The 18,613-nt window shown below is 34.6% G+C and overlaps 2 protein-coding genes across 2 annotated transcripts in view; one reads left to right on the top strand and one right to left on the bottom strand.

The window, feature by feature from the left end:
• FBXL13 (F-box and leucine rich repeat protein 13) overlaps positions 1-18,613 on the bottom strand; it is a 217,150-nt gene that overhangs the window by 171,436 nt on the left and 27,101 nt on the right. Inside the window, exons 4-7 of the mRNA XM_086696868.1 lie at positions 9,537-9,604; positions 8,347-8,501; positions 6,937-7,046; positions 4,277-4,444 (exon numbers count right to left, since the gene is read on the bottom strand). Coding sequence (XP_086552994.1) covers positions 4,277-4,444; positions 6,937-7,046; positions 8,347-8,501; positions 9,537-9,604 — 501 coding nt within the window. The remainder of the gene's footprint in view (positions 1-4,276; positions 4,445-6,936; positions 7,047-8,346; positions 8,502-9,536; positions 9,605-18,613) is intronic.
• The window catches only part of LRRC17 (leucine rich repeat containing 17), a 116,571-nt gene that overhangs the window by 88,158 nt on the left and 9,800 nt on the right, over positions 1-18,613 (top strand). The gene's annotated exons all lie outside the window — the stretch shown is intronic.

Here is an 18,613-nt window from a genome sequence, read left to right on the forward strand (position 1 = left end):
TGAGGAACCTCCACACCGTTTTCCAGAGCGGCTGCACCAGTTTGCATTCCCACCAACAGTGCAAGAGGGTTCCTGCTTCTCCACATCCTCTCCAGCATCTATATTCTTCTTATTTGTTCATTTTAGCCACTCTGACCCACATGAGGTGGTATCTCAGTGTGGGCATTAATACTTTTTTAAATGTTAGGTAGAACTCACCTCTGAAGCCACCTGGTCCTAGACTTTGTTTATTGGAAGTTTTAAATTGCTGATTCTATTTCATTGCTCATAACCAGTCTGTTGAAATTTTCTATATTTTTTTCCTGTTTCAGTTTTGGAAGGTTATATATGCCTAGGAATTCATCCTCTTCTTCTAGGTTGTCCAATTTGTTGACATACAATTTTTCACAATGTCCTCTTACTTCTGTGGTGTTGGTCATTACCTCTCCTCCTTCATTTCTGATTTTATTTTAGTCCTCTGTCTTTTCTTGACAAGTCTGGTGAAAGGTTTATCCCTTCAAAGAATCGGCTCTTACTTTTATTGATCTTTTCTATTGCTTTTTTTTTGTCTCAATTTCATTTATTTCTTCTCTAATCTTTATTATTTCTTTCCTTCTACATGACATGATGCTATATACAGAAAACCCAAGATTCCACCTAAAAACTACTAGTACTAGTAAACGAATTCAATAAAGTCACAAGATGCAAAATTAATATACAGAAATCTGCATTTCTATACATTAATGAAATAGCAGAAAGAAAATTTTAAAAACAATCCCATTTACAGTTGCATCAAAAAGAATAAAATACCTAGGAATAAATCAACAAAGTCAAAGACCTCTACTCCAAAAACTATAAAACACTGATGAAAGAAGTTGATGATTACACAAATAGAAAGATATTCCATGCTCATGGACTGGAAGAATCAATATTGTTAAAATGTCCATACTACCTAAAACAATCTAAAGATTTAATGCAATCACTGTCAGAACACCAAGAGCATTTTTCACAGAACTGGAACAAGTAACCCTAAAATCTGTATGGAACTACAAAAGGTGCCAAATAGCCAAAGCAGACTTGAAAAAGAACAAACTTAGAGATATCACAATCCTAAATTTCAAGACATATTGTATAGCTATAATAATAAAACAGTATGGTACTGGCACAAAAATAGACACATAGATCAAGGAAACAGAATACAGAGTCCAGAAATAAATCCACACTTATATGGTCAATTAATCTATCACAAAGGACAGAAGGGTATACAATGGGCAAAAGATAGTCTCTTCCACAAATGGTATTGGGAAACTGGCAGCTATACCCAAAGAATGAAACTGGACCACTTTCTTACACCATAGACAAAAATAAATTCAAAATGGATTAAAGACCTAAATGTGAGACCTGAAACTATAAAACTCCTAGAAGAAAACATAGGCATTAATTTCTTTGACATTGGCCAAGGAAGCATTTTTCTAGATATGTCTCCTCAGACAAGGGAAACAAAAACAAAATTAAACTATTGGAATATACTAAAATAAAAAGCTTTTTCCACAGTGAAGGAAACCATCAATAAAATGGCAAGGCAACCTATTCAATGGGAGAAGATATTTACAAATGGCATATCCAATAAGGGGTTAATATCCAAAGTATAAGAATTTATACAACTCAACATCAAAAACACAAATAATCTGATTTAAAAATGGACAGAGACATGAACAGACATTTCTCCAAAGAAGACATCCAGATAACCAACAGACACATGAAAAGATGTTCAGCATCACTAATCATCAGGGAAATGCAAATCAAAACCACAATAAGATATCACTTCACACATGTCAGAATGGCTAAAATAAAAAACACAAGAAACAACAAATCTTGGAACCCTCATGCACTGTTGGTAGGAATGCAAACTGGTACAGCCACTGTGGAAAACAGTACGGAGTTCCTTAAAAAATTAAAAATAGAATTACTGTATGATCTGGTAATTTCACTACTGGGTATTTACCCAAAGAAAATTAAAACACTAATTCAAAGGGATATATGCATCCCTGTGTTTATTTTAGCTTTATTTACAACAACCAAGATATGGGAAAAAACCCAAAGAAGAGGTAGTGTGTATATATATATACATATATATATATATATATATGTATAAAATATATATATACACATATATATACACATATGTATATACACATATATATATACACATATATATACACAATGGAATATTACACACACACATATATATATATATACACATATATATACACAATGGAATATTACTCAGCCATAAAGAAGAATGGATCTTGGCATTTGCAACAAATGGATAGACTTAGGGGGTATGATGCTAAGTGAAATAAGTTATAGAAATGCAAATATCATTATGATTTCACTCATGTGGAATTTAAGAAACAAAGCAAATGAACAAAGAAAAAAAAGACAACCAAAACAAAAAAAACAAGCTAATGACTGCCAGAGGAGAGATGAGTGGAGGGGTGGGTGAAACAAAGCAGGTTAAGAGCACACTTAATTGTGATGAGCACTGAGTAATGTATAGAACCATTGAATCATCATATTATACACCTGAAACTAATATAACACTGTACACTAATTATACTTCAATAAGAAAACAACAAAATAATAAATATATTCTATATCAACAATAGCTAAACTATGAAAAGAGCTCAAGTGTCCATCAAGTGACAAATGGATAAAGAAAATGTGGTATATGAAATGAAAATGAAATGTTGCCATTTGCAACAATGTGGATGAAGTAGAGAGTTTTAACATTATACATAAAGTGGTAGAAAATTTTGTGAAGGTGTAATCTGTGATAAATTGAAAAGGCATATCGTAAACCCTAGAACAGCCGCTGATAAAGTAAACAGAGAAACATTAGCAGTGAACAGCTTAGGAGTTCACAGACAAAAAACAGCTGTATAAACGGTAAGAAAGAATGTGACATAGCTTAGGAAAACAGCTAAGAATGACATATTAATATGGCACAAAAGGAAAAGTAATTAGGGCAAGAATGACAGACTTCGTTACAGAAAGCTCTAAAATTTTTCACATTGAAGGACTCTACAGACAAAATTGAAAGCAAACATCAAGCATGGAGGGGTGGAAATCTCTAATATATTCCAGGCAAAGGGTTGATATTACCAATATATAAAGGGCTATTACAAACCAGTAAAAAAAATTACAGGAATTCCAATTTAAAAACAAACCAGAGGCAATTTATAAAGAGGAAATTATGGGCAAAACTATCCTTATCCTAATTCTATGCTCTATATAAAATGCAAAAAAATTAATAATAATAATATAAAATAAAAAATGGGGTGCCTGTATGGCTCAGTCAGTTAAGCGTCTGACTTCAGCTCAGGTCATGATCTTGCGGTTTGTGAGTTCGAGCCCCGCTTCGGGCTCTGTGCTGACAGCTCGGAGCCTGGAGCCTGCTTTGGATTCTGTGTCTCCTTCTTTCTCTGCCCCTCCCCCACTTGTGCTGTCTCTTTCTGTCTATCAAAAATAAATAAATGTAAAAAAAAATTTTTTTTAATTTTTATATAAAATGCAAGATTAGGTGTAGATACATAGATACCTGTTCCCAAATATAACTTGAGCTTGATTCTGTGCATTTAGAGGGGTATATTTAATACATGGGATTTTATAATGTGAAGCTGCCATCAATCAGAATGAGGTGATATTTTACACTTCTTCTACCACTTATCAGGTAGCCTCACAAAGTAGAAGTTACTTTTCTATCAAAATAGGAGAGAATATAGCCAGTAGTTGGAATTATGGTTTATTTTTCAGAGATCAATTCAATGAATTGTAAGATGTAACTACATGATTCTTTTTATGAATTCACAATCTAAGGAAGAAAGATAGTATAAATATTTTAACTAACTGAAAGTTGCAATAAGACAAGACCATTTGCATCCCCGAATAGAGGAATAATGTTAAGATTAAAAGATTAGGGAGGGATTGGAGATTGAAAAGTGAGCACTGGAGTATCTAAAATCTGTTCCACCTTAAATAACAACATGTACTTGAAGGAGGAAGGAAAGAAAAACATTTCCTACAGCTTTACTTTCCCCACTTTTGACTGTTAGATTCATCTTATAGCCATCCAAAAGGATGGCCTCTAAAAAAATTAGCTTAACCCAAGTGTAGTTGTAAAAAAACACGTATATCTTTGAAATAAAATCTCCATCATCCATGTAAGGTTTATAAAACCACTCTTTAAATAAGCATTGTGAAAATGACTAGTTACGGTACATGAATTCATACAAACCTGTGAGACCGCTCTTTGGGGTAACAGTGAAATGTCACATTCAGGAATATTGCCTTCAAGAGAGACTTTAGACAGACTTGGTTCAGGAAAAATGGATTCTTCATTAGCAGCTACTTTGAGTTTTAGGTTGTTTCTCCATTTTAGCAATTGAAGTTCATGTTTTAATATCTGCCATGAAAATAATTGATAAATTCCATGGAATTGTTGTAAAGGTTAAATGAGATGATATATATCAAGCATAGTGTGGGGCACCTGGGTGGCTCAGTTGGCTAAGCTTCTGACTCAATTTTAGCTCAGGCCATGATTTCAAATGTTCATGGGATTGGGCCCATTCTCTCTCCCTCTCATCCTGCTCTTCCCTGGCTTGTATATGCGCATGTGCTCTCTCACTCCTTCAAAATAAACTTTTTTTAAAAAAGCACAGTGCTCACCACCATGATAGCACCAATTAAGCACTATTTATTGTTACTATCATTGTTATATAAACTGTCTTGTCAATAGCATGTTTAATATTCTCTGGACCACCAAGGCATTAGAGATCATTTCCATTAGTTGTAAGACAACATTGGCACAGGCAACAACCTTGAAGATGTGGTCCAGCTCCTCCTTCAGATGAGGAAGCTGAAACCCACAGAGTCGAGGTTCTGGTAATGATAGAACTGATATTTGGGGCATGGAAAGGAGGTGGTTAGCACAGAAATTAAAAAAAAAAAAAGGAGAGACAGAAGAAAGCATCTGGGGACTTGCCTGATTTATTGTTACAAGAAGTCCCCATTTTAACTTTCAATACATTCCTTAAAACTGCATAATCAAGAAAAAGCCATGAGGGCAAACAAATGTTACACACAATTTTGATTATTATTAGTTATATATAATATATAATTACTACATATTATTATATAGTATATATTATATACAGTTATATAATTATTACATATTATTATATAGTATATATCATATATAGTATATACATATTATTATATATACCTGCCTCCTTCACTTCACCCTCCTAAGTGAGTGATTATTAGGCCAAGAAATCACATAGCTAGAAGCAAATATTTTCTCTAAACACTCAATTAACTATATAATATACATCTATATTAAGGATAATACTATATTATGTATAATATACATTATTATATGTATTAATTGTGTCAACTACTACATGCAAAACATTATACTCAATGTATGTGTATGATTAAGAGAATGATTTTGCCTCAAGGATGTTCAGTTTTAGAGGGGTGTGAAAGGAGCAGACTAGTCACGTACAGTTATTTATTGCACCATTGGACAATCACTGATCAGACATGGGGGGAGCCAAGGTCAAAGTACTAGCTTAGTACACAGTGTTGAAAAACACTGAACAAGCAGATTAAAACAGTGGAACCTGAAGTATAACTGTTTAACTGGCAACACTGAAAATGAACTCCACAAAATTCTAGAGGACATCCTATAAGAACACCTGTTCAATACCAGCAGATAATAAACTTCCAGAGAGCAAGAATATGCTTTATGCATGTCAGTATCCTTTGCAGGCTCTAGCACTGTTTCAAGGATTATGTAAGCAATAGATCTTTTCATGCCCTCTCGGGACGTATGTAGTATCATCAGTCTCAACATCTGAACTAGTTAGCGGTGGGAGGCATTGATCCTGCCCTCCACCAGGCAATGACAAAACAGGGAGTTTAACTTCTTATTTTTCTCTTTCCTATTTATTCCAACTTTTTATTTCAAAGACTATTGATAAAATATTACCTACTGAATAAAATACCTAAAAAATTTTCAGCGTTTTTCTGTCTGATCCTAATAGTTACTGTGCTTACTAAAACAATATTAAATAGTAATTTACTAATAGCTTAAGCAAACTAGACATATTTTCAGGTTTGGAGGAATTTCCTTGGATCCTCTATTTTAATTGTTTTAATTCCTGGAGGCACTTGGGTGGCTCATTCAGGTGGGCGTCTGACTTTGGCTCAGGTTATGATCTCCCTTCCTGGGTTTGAACCCTGCGTCAGGCTCTGTACTGACAGCTCAGAGCCTGGAGCCTGCTTCAGATTCTGTGTCTCCCTCTCTCTCTGCCCCTCCTTCCTTCTTCATTCGCACTCTGTTTCTCTCTCTCTCAAAAATAAATAAATATTTTTAAAAATTAATTACTTTAATTGCTGGGGTGGGGGGAGGAGGTGTCCCAGTTAAGAATGATCCTTTAATTTTAGCAATTTAGTAATTTTTAAAATTATTTGATACTAAAATTATAATTTATTACATTAAATGTTGAAAAAGAATAAATAACAATTTAATCTTACCTAGAAAAAAACTATTCAGTCTTTATCACAACAAATAGTTTCTCTTCCATTTTAGACATCTATACCCATCTAACCACTTGCTTGAGCAAAATTCTTAGTCTTTATCAATAACTTTAAACAAAATGTTGAAATGATTTTTCTCAGTGTTCATAGTTGAAACAACAGAATTTATTAGAAAATATTCTTGGTAGCTGAAGTGAAATTTAAATTATTAAATTACAAGAATAAAGACCCCACCAAAAGTATGTAATATTCAGGATTTTAGTACTTTCCACACATAGCATCATTATCTGAAGCCACATTGATGTAACACCAAAATTAAATTTCTAAAAATACTAAGTTTCCAAGATACCGTACCAGCTCATCTTCTCTCTTTTTATACTTAAGTCTTGCTTTATCCCTCCATTTAGTTAGGATAGCTGTCAGCTTGTAACAGTGCAACATCTTTTGTACCTGCAATAGTGTATCTAAAGAAAAGTTATTAGATTATTGTATATATTTAAAGATATTTCCCCAAAACCCAAAGTGTCTACAGTATGAACCAATATGGCATCTGACAGTTTTTGTTTGATTTTAATTTCTTCTAAAATTAATTATTACGGATAGCAGTAGATTTCTACTCCCGAGACTTTATTAACCTGTAAACATCACCTTTGCCCTTATAAATTAAGATGTAATAGATGTGATAGCACATCTTTATAAAACCAGAATTTCCAAACTTATTCATAGAAATAGAATCATGTGATAGTATTCTAATTTAGTTAAATGCATTATGATTAAAGAATTTGCTCCATTTTATGTTTTCACCAAGGGTCCAAATCTCAAATACAGGGGTGGGGCCAGGGAGAAGGATGACTAAGGCAAGCCCCAGGATACCACTGACAGAAGGCAGTGGCTTCCTCACTGCGACCAATTGTTTCCTCCCAGAATTAGAAGTCCATCAGTCTTATGTCAAAACCTTCAGAGGGTTCACTGTGACTGAGAGACCAACAGGAATGGATCAAGAGGAAATAATTCTCTAATTTGCAGCAACGATAAACCAATATTTGGTGAAGTGGCTAAAATCTGAACAAAAGGCTGGAGTCCCCAGGGGTGTCTGGGTGACTCAGTCCCCTTTAAGCAACCTATTTCAGCTCAGGTCATGATCTCACAGTTCATGGGTTTGAGCCACACTTTGGGCTCTGTGCTGACAGCTCAGCCTGGAACCTGCTTTGGATTCTGTGTCTTCCTCTCTCTCTGCCCTCCCCTTCTCTGTCTCTCTCTGTCTCTCAAAAATAGATTAAAAAAACATTAAAAAAATAAAAAATAAAAATAAAAAAAGGCTGGAGTCCTCTATCCCTGCTCCTAAGATCATGTACTTGCACTGCCTGCTCATCAAAGTTTTAAGGAAAAGAAAATTCATTTTCTTTGTATCCTCGTGTACCCATTTCAAATGAAATACCTGTCATGAATGGAAAACTCTCTACCAAGAAATAATCAATTTTGGTACCCAACTGTGATATACCAGGGGTCTATTAGTAAAAAAGCTGATAGGAGATCCCTATTTCACACAAATACATACAGAAGTTTCTTTTAAACATGACTGTTTTCTGTTACGATGAAACCCTTTGACACAAATCTCATTAAATATTTTAAATTAGGGGCTTTACATTTCATGACAGCTCTCTAGACATAATAATAAATTCTCTAGTACAAACTGCTTAGCCATTGTGTTGCTTCTTTGAATACCTGAATATAAAAACAAATCAATACTATGTAAGGATTTACCTGTAAGTTGTTTTTTTTGACGTTTTACATAAGAGTGCCAGAGATGAAATACATATTTTTGAAGCCTGAAATTATTATATTTCATTGCTCTTTCTATTTTCTCAGCCAGCTCATCATCTTCATTTGTAAGAGGTATTGCTATGTCTCTCCAAGAGCTAGAGGCAGAAAATATAGAAAAATAGTATTTTGATGTTATGGCAGTACATTACTAAATAAATGGAGAGGGAGAAGGAGTAATACCACCTCCTTTAGCTCCTCAAAAACCACAGCATAGAAAGAAATTGTTCAATTATTGTTATTGTTTTATTTCTAGCTAGTCCTTGCATTTCCTTTGAGCTTGCAATTCCCTTTGCTACATTTCTAAAACCCAGAAAGATCTGGAATCCGGAAGTTTTTCCATAACCTATTTAGAGGCAAAACTAGACCTGATCTAAAGTAATTTTGCATTAGAACCTCCCTGGAATTGACACATAATTGTTCATAGTCTTTTTTCATTTCATTTCATGTATATATATTTCATTTTATTACATACATATATAATATATACATAGTAGAAATACTAATATGTTTGAATACATTTGGTTCCAGCATGCTGTCTCAGACACCACTGAAGATGTTATATAATACATACAATGTGCAGAAATACCTTTGTAAAAATTTTTAAGGAAAGGAATATAAATTTCAAAACATATCTCCAAGGGTTTCAAATGAAGGGATTATAGACCTTATACTTTCAATTTTGAAGTTTTAATTTTAAAAGAAACGAAAACAGGGGCACCTGGGTGGCTCAGTCAGTTGAACGTCCAGCTTTGACTCGGGTCACGATCTCACGGTCTGTGAGTTCGAGCCCCACATCAGGCTCTGTGCTAATAGCTCAGAGCCTGGAGCCTGCTTCAGATTCTGTCTCCATCTCTCTGCCCCTCCCCTGCTCATGCTCTCTCTCTCAAATATAAAATAAAACATTAAAAAACACACACACACACAACAAAGTAATACCATGAAGAAGTAAAGAACAGACTTTAACTAAGTAAAAGCCAAGTGAAAATAAATTAAATATATAATACAAAATGGTGGAGACATGATTAAATAGATAAAATCAGAACAACTGGCTAAAAATGAGTTGTTCTTCATATGGAGAGTATTAAAAAATAAAAACACAAAGAAATAGTATGTAAAAATCACATTCTTACCAAAAGTGTGCCTTTACTAAACGTCCAGTATAAAAAGTGCATGCTTTTATCATCAATTCTGGAGTCATCTAAAATAAATAAATAAATAAATAAATAAATAAATAAATAAATAAATGAATGAATGAATGAATGAAACAACAAATATTAGAAATGAATGGAATCCAAAGGCTAACTCCAGAAGCTACACAAGAAAATGAGAGCAATGGTTGCCTTGGGCAGTAAGGAGACAGGAATGGACTGGAAGAACTATATACCATATACACTTTTTGGAATGTTATCATATTATCTATTTTTTTAAGTTAAAATTGCAGCTTAAAATTTTCCCATTATATTGTATTTACTTTAAAGCATTTTAAGGGGTGTCTGGGTGGCTCAGTTGTTTAAGTTTCCAACTTCGGCTCAGGTCATGGTCTCACGGTTCATGAGTTCGAGCCCCGCATTGGGTTCTGTGCTGACAGCTCAGTGCCTGGAGCCTCCTTCAGATTCTGTCTCCCTCTCTCTCAGCCCCTCCCCCCCTCATGCTCTGTCTCTGTCTCAAAAATAAACATTTTTTAAAGCATTAAAGCATTTTTAAGTAAGTCTAAGGTATTATTATTGTCAGCTGTATTGATAATAGTATAGAGTTGTGGGTCACTATTAAACTGAATGATTTTGCCTTCTCAAGAATATAAAATGAAATTTTCTTAAAAAAAAAAAAAAGAAAGAAAGAAAAAATAAAAAGCTTACCAGAATGCCTCACCAAACAGGCATAGGAAAACCATATAAATTAAGATGTCGGAATATGCCAAAAGAGATGCAAATTTATTACTTGCAACTATTCACAATAACACACATTGACTGACGTGTGTTGAACACCTATGTGAGGATTCCTGAAATTATCTGTACTTTCTGTATCTTCTTTAATGAGCAAAGATAATATTATATTAACACATTTGTTATATATACATGGCTACTATGAAGTGCAAATGGGGTTATTTTTTCTCATGTTATCGCCACCTTGTTTGCCATATAAATAAACATGTGGCCACGTCTGTTTGGTATAGAGATAAGCTTGGTTCAAATCTATACAAACTGCCCAGAATTCTTAATTCCACTTTTCAAAGACAAATGTTCTTCTCCTCAATCATGGATTTATTTTAGGCACACAACAAAGGCCCCTTGCCCCCGCCCCCCCATCCTGGCCAATATTCTGCCTGATGTTCAAAAACATTTGGAAACCCTCAGTTTGATGGAGATTATGTGCAAATTTTGCTTGTGGTGAGGGGGAACATAAATCATTGGAATCATTCTTTACTAAATTCTGATTTTCATAAGGGAAAGGAATTCAGATAAGTAAAGTAAGAGTATTGGGGATATCACAGCAGGGTGGATAAAACCAGGAAAGGAATGAGGTGACAGAAGAAAAGACAAATTTCATCTACAATACAATCTTTCTGTTCTGCTGTTAGCCCCTAAATTTACTAAGATTAAACTTTTCTTTAGAAGATATAACCTGGGAAGTAATATATAAATATCTACAATAAATGGCATTATTCATTAAAAAATGAGTATATTACATGATCGAATTACTTGTTTCCTTTCTTTTTTTTTTTTAATTTTTTTTAATGTTTTTATTTATTTTTGAGACAGAGAGAGAAAGAGCATGAGCAGGGGAGGGATAGAGAGAGAGGGAGACACAGAATCCAAAGCAGGCTCCAGGCTCTGAGCTGTCAGAGCCCAACGCGGGGCCAACGCGGGGCCAGACTCACGGACTGTGAGATCATAACCTGAGCTGAAGTCAGACGCCCAACCGACTGAGCCACCCAGGTGCCCCGGGTTTCCTTTCTAATGATCCACTCTTTAAACCAGCATAAAAGTGTTCTTTCTAGTTCTTTCTATTCTATTGTTGAAAGAAGTTGAAGTCCTCATTAATTCATGACTTACTATGCTGGAAGAGTCTGTCATCCTCATATTCCTTTTTAAAGAGTTTCTTGCCCTGAATTCTTATTTTAATTTCACAGATACTGTTCTGACTAAAAACAAAACACACAAAAACACTAATAAAATGAAAATAGCTATGATTTTTCCTCATTGTTGGCATCCTCCTGTTTTCTCCACAGGGAAAATAGCTTTAAGAGATCACTCTGAGGTACTGGCCTCAGCAAAGACTCAAGCCCAGTAATGCCCCATCCCCCACGTGGGACTGGGCACCGCTTTACTCCACTGCGGCACCTCTGGCCTGTGCCCATATGTCTGGTCACATGATTCTGCTTCCACTGCTCAACGTTTTCACTGTTGCTTTAGCAACTTGCTTTCTACTTTCTGGGGGGGAGTGGGTTGAAATATTTTTATGTATTATTTATTTGTTAATTATTATTGTTGAAATATAGTTGACATACACTGTTATATTAGTTTCAGGTATATAACAAAGTGATTTAAAAATTCTGTACATTACTCAATGGCTACCACAACTAGTTTAGTAAACATCTGTCATCATACAATTTTTTTTTAAATATTATTGACTAGATTCCCGATGCTATACTTTTCCTCTCCATGACTTATTGGTTTTTTAACTAAAACTTTGTATCTCTTAATCCCCTCTGCCATTTCATGTATTTCCCACCCACCTTATCTCTGGTAACCATCAGTTTGTCCTCTGTATGTATGAGTCTGTTTCCATTTTTTTGTTTGTTCATTTGTTTTTCAGAGTCCACATGTAAGTGAAATCATATGGCATCTGTCTTTCTCTGTCTAACTTATTTCACTTAACATCATACCATCTATGTTTTTGCAAATGGTAAGATTTCATTCTTTCTAATGGCTGGATAATATACCGTTGTATACCACCTTTTCTTTATCCATTTATCTATTAATGGACACTTGGGTTGCTCCCATATCTTGGCTATTGTAAAAAATGCTGCAGTAAACACAGGGGTACACATATCTTTTTCAATTTGTGTTTTCATTTTCTTCAAACAAATACCAAAAGTGGAATTAATAGGTTATATGGGGTTTCTATTTTTAATTTTTTGAGGAAACTTCATACTATTTTCCATATTAGTTGTACCAGTTCACATTCTCACCAACAGTACACAAGGAATCCTTTTTCTTCACATCCTCACCAATACTTGTTTTCTTTCTTTCTTTCTTTCTTTCTTTCTTTCTTTCTTTCTTTCTTTCTTTCTTTCTTTCTTTCTTTCTTCCTCTTTCTTTCTTGCTTTCCTAGCTGGCCATTCTGATTGATGAGGTGATCTCATTGTGGTTTTGATTTGTATTTCCCTGTTAATGAGTAATGTGAGCATCTTTTCAAATGTCTGCTGGCCATCTATATGTCTTGTTTAGAAAAATGTCTATTCAGGTTCTCTGCCCATTTTAATTAGGTTATTTGTGGGGTTTTGGTGTTGAGTTATATAAGTTCTTTGTATATTTTAGATATTAAGCCCTTATCAGATATATCATTTGCAAATACCTTCTCCCATTCAGTAGTAGTCTTTTCATCTTGTTGTTAGTTCCCTTTGTTGTGCAAAACCTTTTTATTTTGGTATACTCCTAATAATTTATTTTTGCTTTTATTTTTCTTACTTGAGGAGACATATCCATACATACGTTGCTAAGGCTGATGTCTGAGAGATCATTGCCTAGGTTTTCTCTTAGGAGTTTTATGATTTGAAGTCTCACATTAAGGATTTTAATCGATTTTGAGTTTATTTTTGTGAATGGTGTAGGAAAGTTGTTCAGTAGCATTCTTTTAGCTGTAAGTATTTGGTTTCCTAACGCCATTTGTTGAAGAGACTGTCTTTTCCCCATTGTATGTTCCTGCCTACTTTGTCATAGATTAATTGACAATGTAAGTGTGGGTTTATTTCTGGGATCTCTATCCTAGTCCCTTGATCTATGTGTCTATTTTTGTGCAAGTACCATACTATTTTGGTTATAATAGCTTTGTAGTATATCCTAAAATCTGAGATCGTGATACCTCTAGCTTTGTTCTTTCCCAAGATTGCTTTGGCTATCCAGGGTCTTTTGCGGCTCCATACAAATTTTAGTATTATTCTAGTTTTGTAAAAAATGCTATTTGTATTTTAACAGAGATTGCATTGAATCTGTAGATTGCTTTAGGTATTATGGATATTTTAACAACATTAAGTCTTCCAATCCATAAGCGTAGTATGTCCTTCCATGTATGTCATCTTTAATTTCTTTCATCAGTGTCTTGTAGTTTTCAGAGTATAGGTCTTTCACCTCCTTGGTTAAGTTTATTCCTAGGTAATGTATTCTTTTGATGCAATTGTAAGTGAAGTTGTGTTTTTTTTTTTAATTTCTTTCTGCTACATTGTTATTAGTGTATAAAAATGCAACAAGTTTCTGTATATTGATTTTCTATGCTGCAACTTTGGTGTATTCATTTATTAGTCCTGATAGTTTTTTGGTGGAATGTTGGGGTTTTCTGTATATAGTATCATGTCATTTGCAAACAATGACAATTTTACTCCTTCCTCACCAATCTGGATGCCTTTTATTTCTTCTTGTTGTCTGATTGCCATGGTTAGGACTTCCAGTACTCTGTTGAATAAAAGTAGTGAAAGTGGACATCCTTGTCTTCTGCCTTGTCTTAGAGGAAAGGCCTTCAGTTTTCACCATTGAGTATGATGTTAGCTGTGGGTTTTTCATATATGGCCTTTATTATGTTGAGGTATGTTTCCTGTATACTCACTTTGTTGAGAGTTTTATCATGCATAGATGTGTATTTTGTCAAATACTTCTGCGTCTATTGAGATAATCATGTGGGTTTTAATCCTTCTTGTTAATGTGATGTATCATTTTGATTGATTTGCAAAGATTGCATCCCTGGAATAAATCCCACTTGACTGTGGTGATTGATCCCTTTGATGTAGTATTTGGTTTGCTAATATTCTGTTAAGGATTTTAGCATGTATGTTCACCAGGGATACTGGCCTGTAATTTTCTCTTTTTGTAGCATTTGTGTCTGGTTTTGGTATCAGGGTAATGCTGGACTCACAGAATGAATTTAAAGCATTCCTTCATTTTCTACTCTTTAGAATAGTTTAAGAAGGATAGGTATTAACTCTTCTTAAAATGTTTGGTAGAATTTGCCTGTAAAGCCATCTAGTCCTGGACTTTTGTTTGTTGGGAGATTTTTTGTTTTGTTTTGGTTTGCTTTTGGTTTTATATTACTGATTCAATTTTATTACTAGTAATTGGTCTGTTCAAAATTTCTATTTTTTTCCTGATTCAGTTTTGGAAGATTGTATGTTTCTAGGAATTTACTCATTTCTTCTAGGCTGTCCAATTTGTTGGCATATAATTTTTATAGTATTCCCTTATAATCTTTTGTATTTCTGTGTTTGTTGTTCTTTCTCTTCTTTCATTTCTAAAAAAAAATATTTATTTACATCCTCTTTTTCTTGATAAGTCTGACTAAAGGTTTATCAATTTTGTTTATCATTTCAAAGAACCAGCTCTTGGCTTCACTGATCTTTCCTATTATTTTTTAGTCTCTGTCATTTATTTCCACTCTTTTTTCTTTTTTCTTTTTTTTTTTTTTTTTTTTGAGAAAGAGAGAGAGCACACATGAGTAGGGGAGGGGGGTGGCAGAGGGAGAGAGAGAATCCTAAGCAGACTTCACACTCAGTGTAGAGCCCTGTTGTGGGGCTCAATCCCATGACCCTGTGATCATAAGCTAAGCCAAAATCAAGAGTCAGATGCTCAACTGACTGAGCCATCCGGGCACACCTCATTCATTTCCACTCTAATCTTTATTATTTCCTTCTGTCTACTAACTTTGGTTTGTTTGTTTTATTATTTTTTTTTTTTAGTTCTTTTCGGTATAAGGTTAAATTATTTGAATTTTGTTTGTTTGTTTCTTGAGGTAGGCCTACATTATATAAACTTTTCTCTTAAACTACTTTTGCTGTGTCCCAAAGATTTTGCACCATTGTTTCCATTTTTATTTGTTTCTGTCAATTTTTTTGATTTCCAGTTTGATTTCTTCTTTGCCTTGTTGGTTGTTTAGTAGTCTATTTAGCCTCCGTGTGTTTGTATTTTTTCCAGTTTTTTTTTTCTTGTAATGGATTTCTAGTTTCATGCCATTGTGGTTGGAAAACATGCTTAATATCATTTCAGTCTTCTTAAACTTATTGACACTTGTCTTATGGCCCACCATGTTATCTATCCTAGAGAACATTCTGTGTATATTTGAAAAGAGTGCATATTCTGCTGGTTTTGGATGGAATGTTCTGTGTATATCTCTTAAGTTCATCTGGCCTAATGTATTGTTTAAAGTCACTGTTTCCTATTTCCTATCTGGATGCTCTTTTAATTGATAAAAATGGGGTGTTAAATTCCCCTATTGTCATTGTATTACTATCAGCCTCCTTTTATGTCTGTTAATATTTGCTTATGTATTTAGGTGTTCCTATGTTGTGTGCATAGATATTTGCAATTGCATTCTCTTGTTGGATTGATCCCTTTATCATTATATGATACCCTTCTTTTTGATGTTGCGGGCTTTGTTTTAAAGTCCATTTTGTCTGTATAAATATTGCTATCCTGGCTTTTTTTTTTCCACTTCCATTTGCATGGAATAGCTTTTTCCATCCCTTTACTTTTAGTGTATATGTATCTTTAGGTCTAAAGTGATTCTCTTGTTGGCAGCATATTGATGGGTCTTGTTTTGTTTTTTTTTTGCTTTTTTTTTTTATCCATTCTGTTTTATCCATTTTATCCATTTTTTATCCATCCATCCATACCCTACGCTTTTTTATTGGATCATTTAGTCCATTTACATTTAAAGTAATTAGTAGTAGATATGTACTTATTGCCATTTTGTTCATTGTTTTCTGGTTGTTTTTATAGTTATTCTTTATTCCTCTCTTCTCTTGCTCTCTTTCCTTGTGGCTCAATGGCTTTCTTTAGTGTTATGCTTGGATTCTTCTCTCTTTATTTCTTTTGCATCTACTACAGGTTTTTGGATTGTGGTCACCATGGGGTTCATATATAACATCCTATGTATATAGCAGTCTATGTAAGTAGATGGACACTTAAGTTTGAACACATTTTAAAAGCACTAAATTTTTACTTGCCCTTCATGTTTTATGTATGTCATATTATAGTCTATATCTTTTTATTTTGTATATCCCCTAATTGTTGTAGATATAATTGATTTTACTACTTTTGTGTTTTAACCTCTATATTGGCTTTATAAGTGATTAATCTACTGTCTTTACTGTATGTTTGCCTTTACCAGTGAAATTTTTTCCCTTCCTAATTTTCTTAATTCTAGGTATGGTCTTTTCTTTCCAAGTAAAGCATTCCTTTTAACATTTTTTGTAAGCTGGTTTAGTGGTGATGAACTCCTTTAACTTTTGTTTCTCTGGGTACCTTATATCTCTCTTTCAATTAATGATAACATTAGTGTTCTTGATTGTAGGGTTTTTTTCCTTTCATCATTTTTAATATATCATGCTATTCCCTTCTGGTTTGCAAAGTTTCTGCTGAAAAATCACCTGATAGCCTTGTGGGACTTTTTTCTGGCATGTAACTGTTTGCTTTTTCTTGCTGCTTTAATATTTTTTTTTTTTTTTTTGGCCATTTTAATTCTTATGTGTCTTGGTGTGGGCTTCCTTGGGTTCATTTTATTTGGGGCTTTCTTTGCCTCCCAGACCTAGATGTCTGTTTCCTTCCCCAGGTTAGGTAAGTTTTCAGCTATGATTCAAATAAATTTTCTGCCCCCTTCTCTCTCTCTTCTTTTTCTTCTGAGATCCCTGTAATCCAAATGTAACTATATTTGATGATGTCACAGGTGTCCCTTAACCTATTCCCATTTTTATTATTCTTTTCTCTTTTGCTATTTAGCTGATTGGGTTGCTGATCCATTCTTCTGCATCACCTAACCTGCTGTTGATTCCCTCTAGTGTATTTTTCATCTCAACTATTGCCTAATTCAGCTCTGACTGGCTAGTTTTTATATTTTCTATATCTGTTGAAGTTCTCATTGAGTTTATCCACTCCTCTCTCTAATGAGTATCCATGAGTATCTAATGATCATTACTTTGGTCTTTATTAAGTATATTGTCTACCTCCATTTTGTTTAGCTCTTTTTCTGTGGTTTTGTCTTATTCTTTTTTTTTTTTAAGTTTATTTATTTTGAGAGACAGAGAGAGCAGAGGAGGAGCAGAGAGAGAGGGAGAGAGAAAATCTCAGGCAGGCTCCGTGCTGACAGCATGGAGCCCAATGTGGGGCTCAAACTCATGAACTGTGAGATCATGACCTGAGCCAAAACCAAGAGTCAGACACTTAACCGACTGAGCCACCCAGGCATCCCTGTCTTATTCTATCAATTAGGACTTATTCTTCTGTCCCCCCATTTTGTCTCTCTGTGTCTGTTTCTATGTACTAGGTAGGTCAGCTATGGCTATTGGTCTTGAAAGTAGTGACGTGTAGATGGGGTCCTGTGGTGCATTGTAGTTCAGTCCCCCCTTGGTTACCAGAACCAAGGGCTCTAGGGTGACTGCTGTGTGGGCTGCATGTGTCCTCCTATTGTGGCTGAGTCTTGATTGCTGTGGGCATGCTGGTCGGTGGGACTGGCCCTCAGCCTGGCTATCTGCAATTAGTTGCTGTGATAGCTGTGGGTGTACTGATGGGCAAGACTTGTTTCCTGTGCACAAACTGCAGATGGGGTCATGTGTGGGGTCATCTCCCCACCTCTGCAGGGCAGGAGTCACTTTGGAGAGGTGCTGGTTCTAGCCAGGGCTTCCTGCCAGGTGTGGTGGGACACCTGCCAAGGCAGGTGAGTTGGATGGGGCAGGGCTGAAAGAAATTCCAGGGCTGGCTGGTGAGTGTTAGGACTGACTCCCACAAGCATGCAACTATCTAGGCTGAGGAAGGACAAGAAAAAGAGCTTTTTCTCCCAAAGAACTCTCCTGCAGATCTCTGCTCTTCCAACACATGACCTCAAATTAGTCAATAAATCTTCTTCATGTATACCCCAAGCACTTTTATTTTGTATTTTTTATTAGAAAGATTTTTTAAATGTTTATTTATTTATTTTAATTAATTTATTTTTTAATGTTTTATTT

The sequence above is a fragment of the Puma concolor genome, chromosome A2, assembly GCF_028749965.1.
Source record: "Puma concolor isolate L17-30 chromosome A2, mPumCon1.1.hap2, whole genome shotgun sequence".
In the NCBI taxonomy this organism is placed as follows: domain Eukaryota; kingdom Metazoa; phylum Chordata; class Mammalia; order Carnivora; family Felidae; genus Puma; species Puma concolor.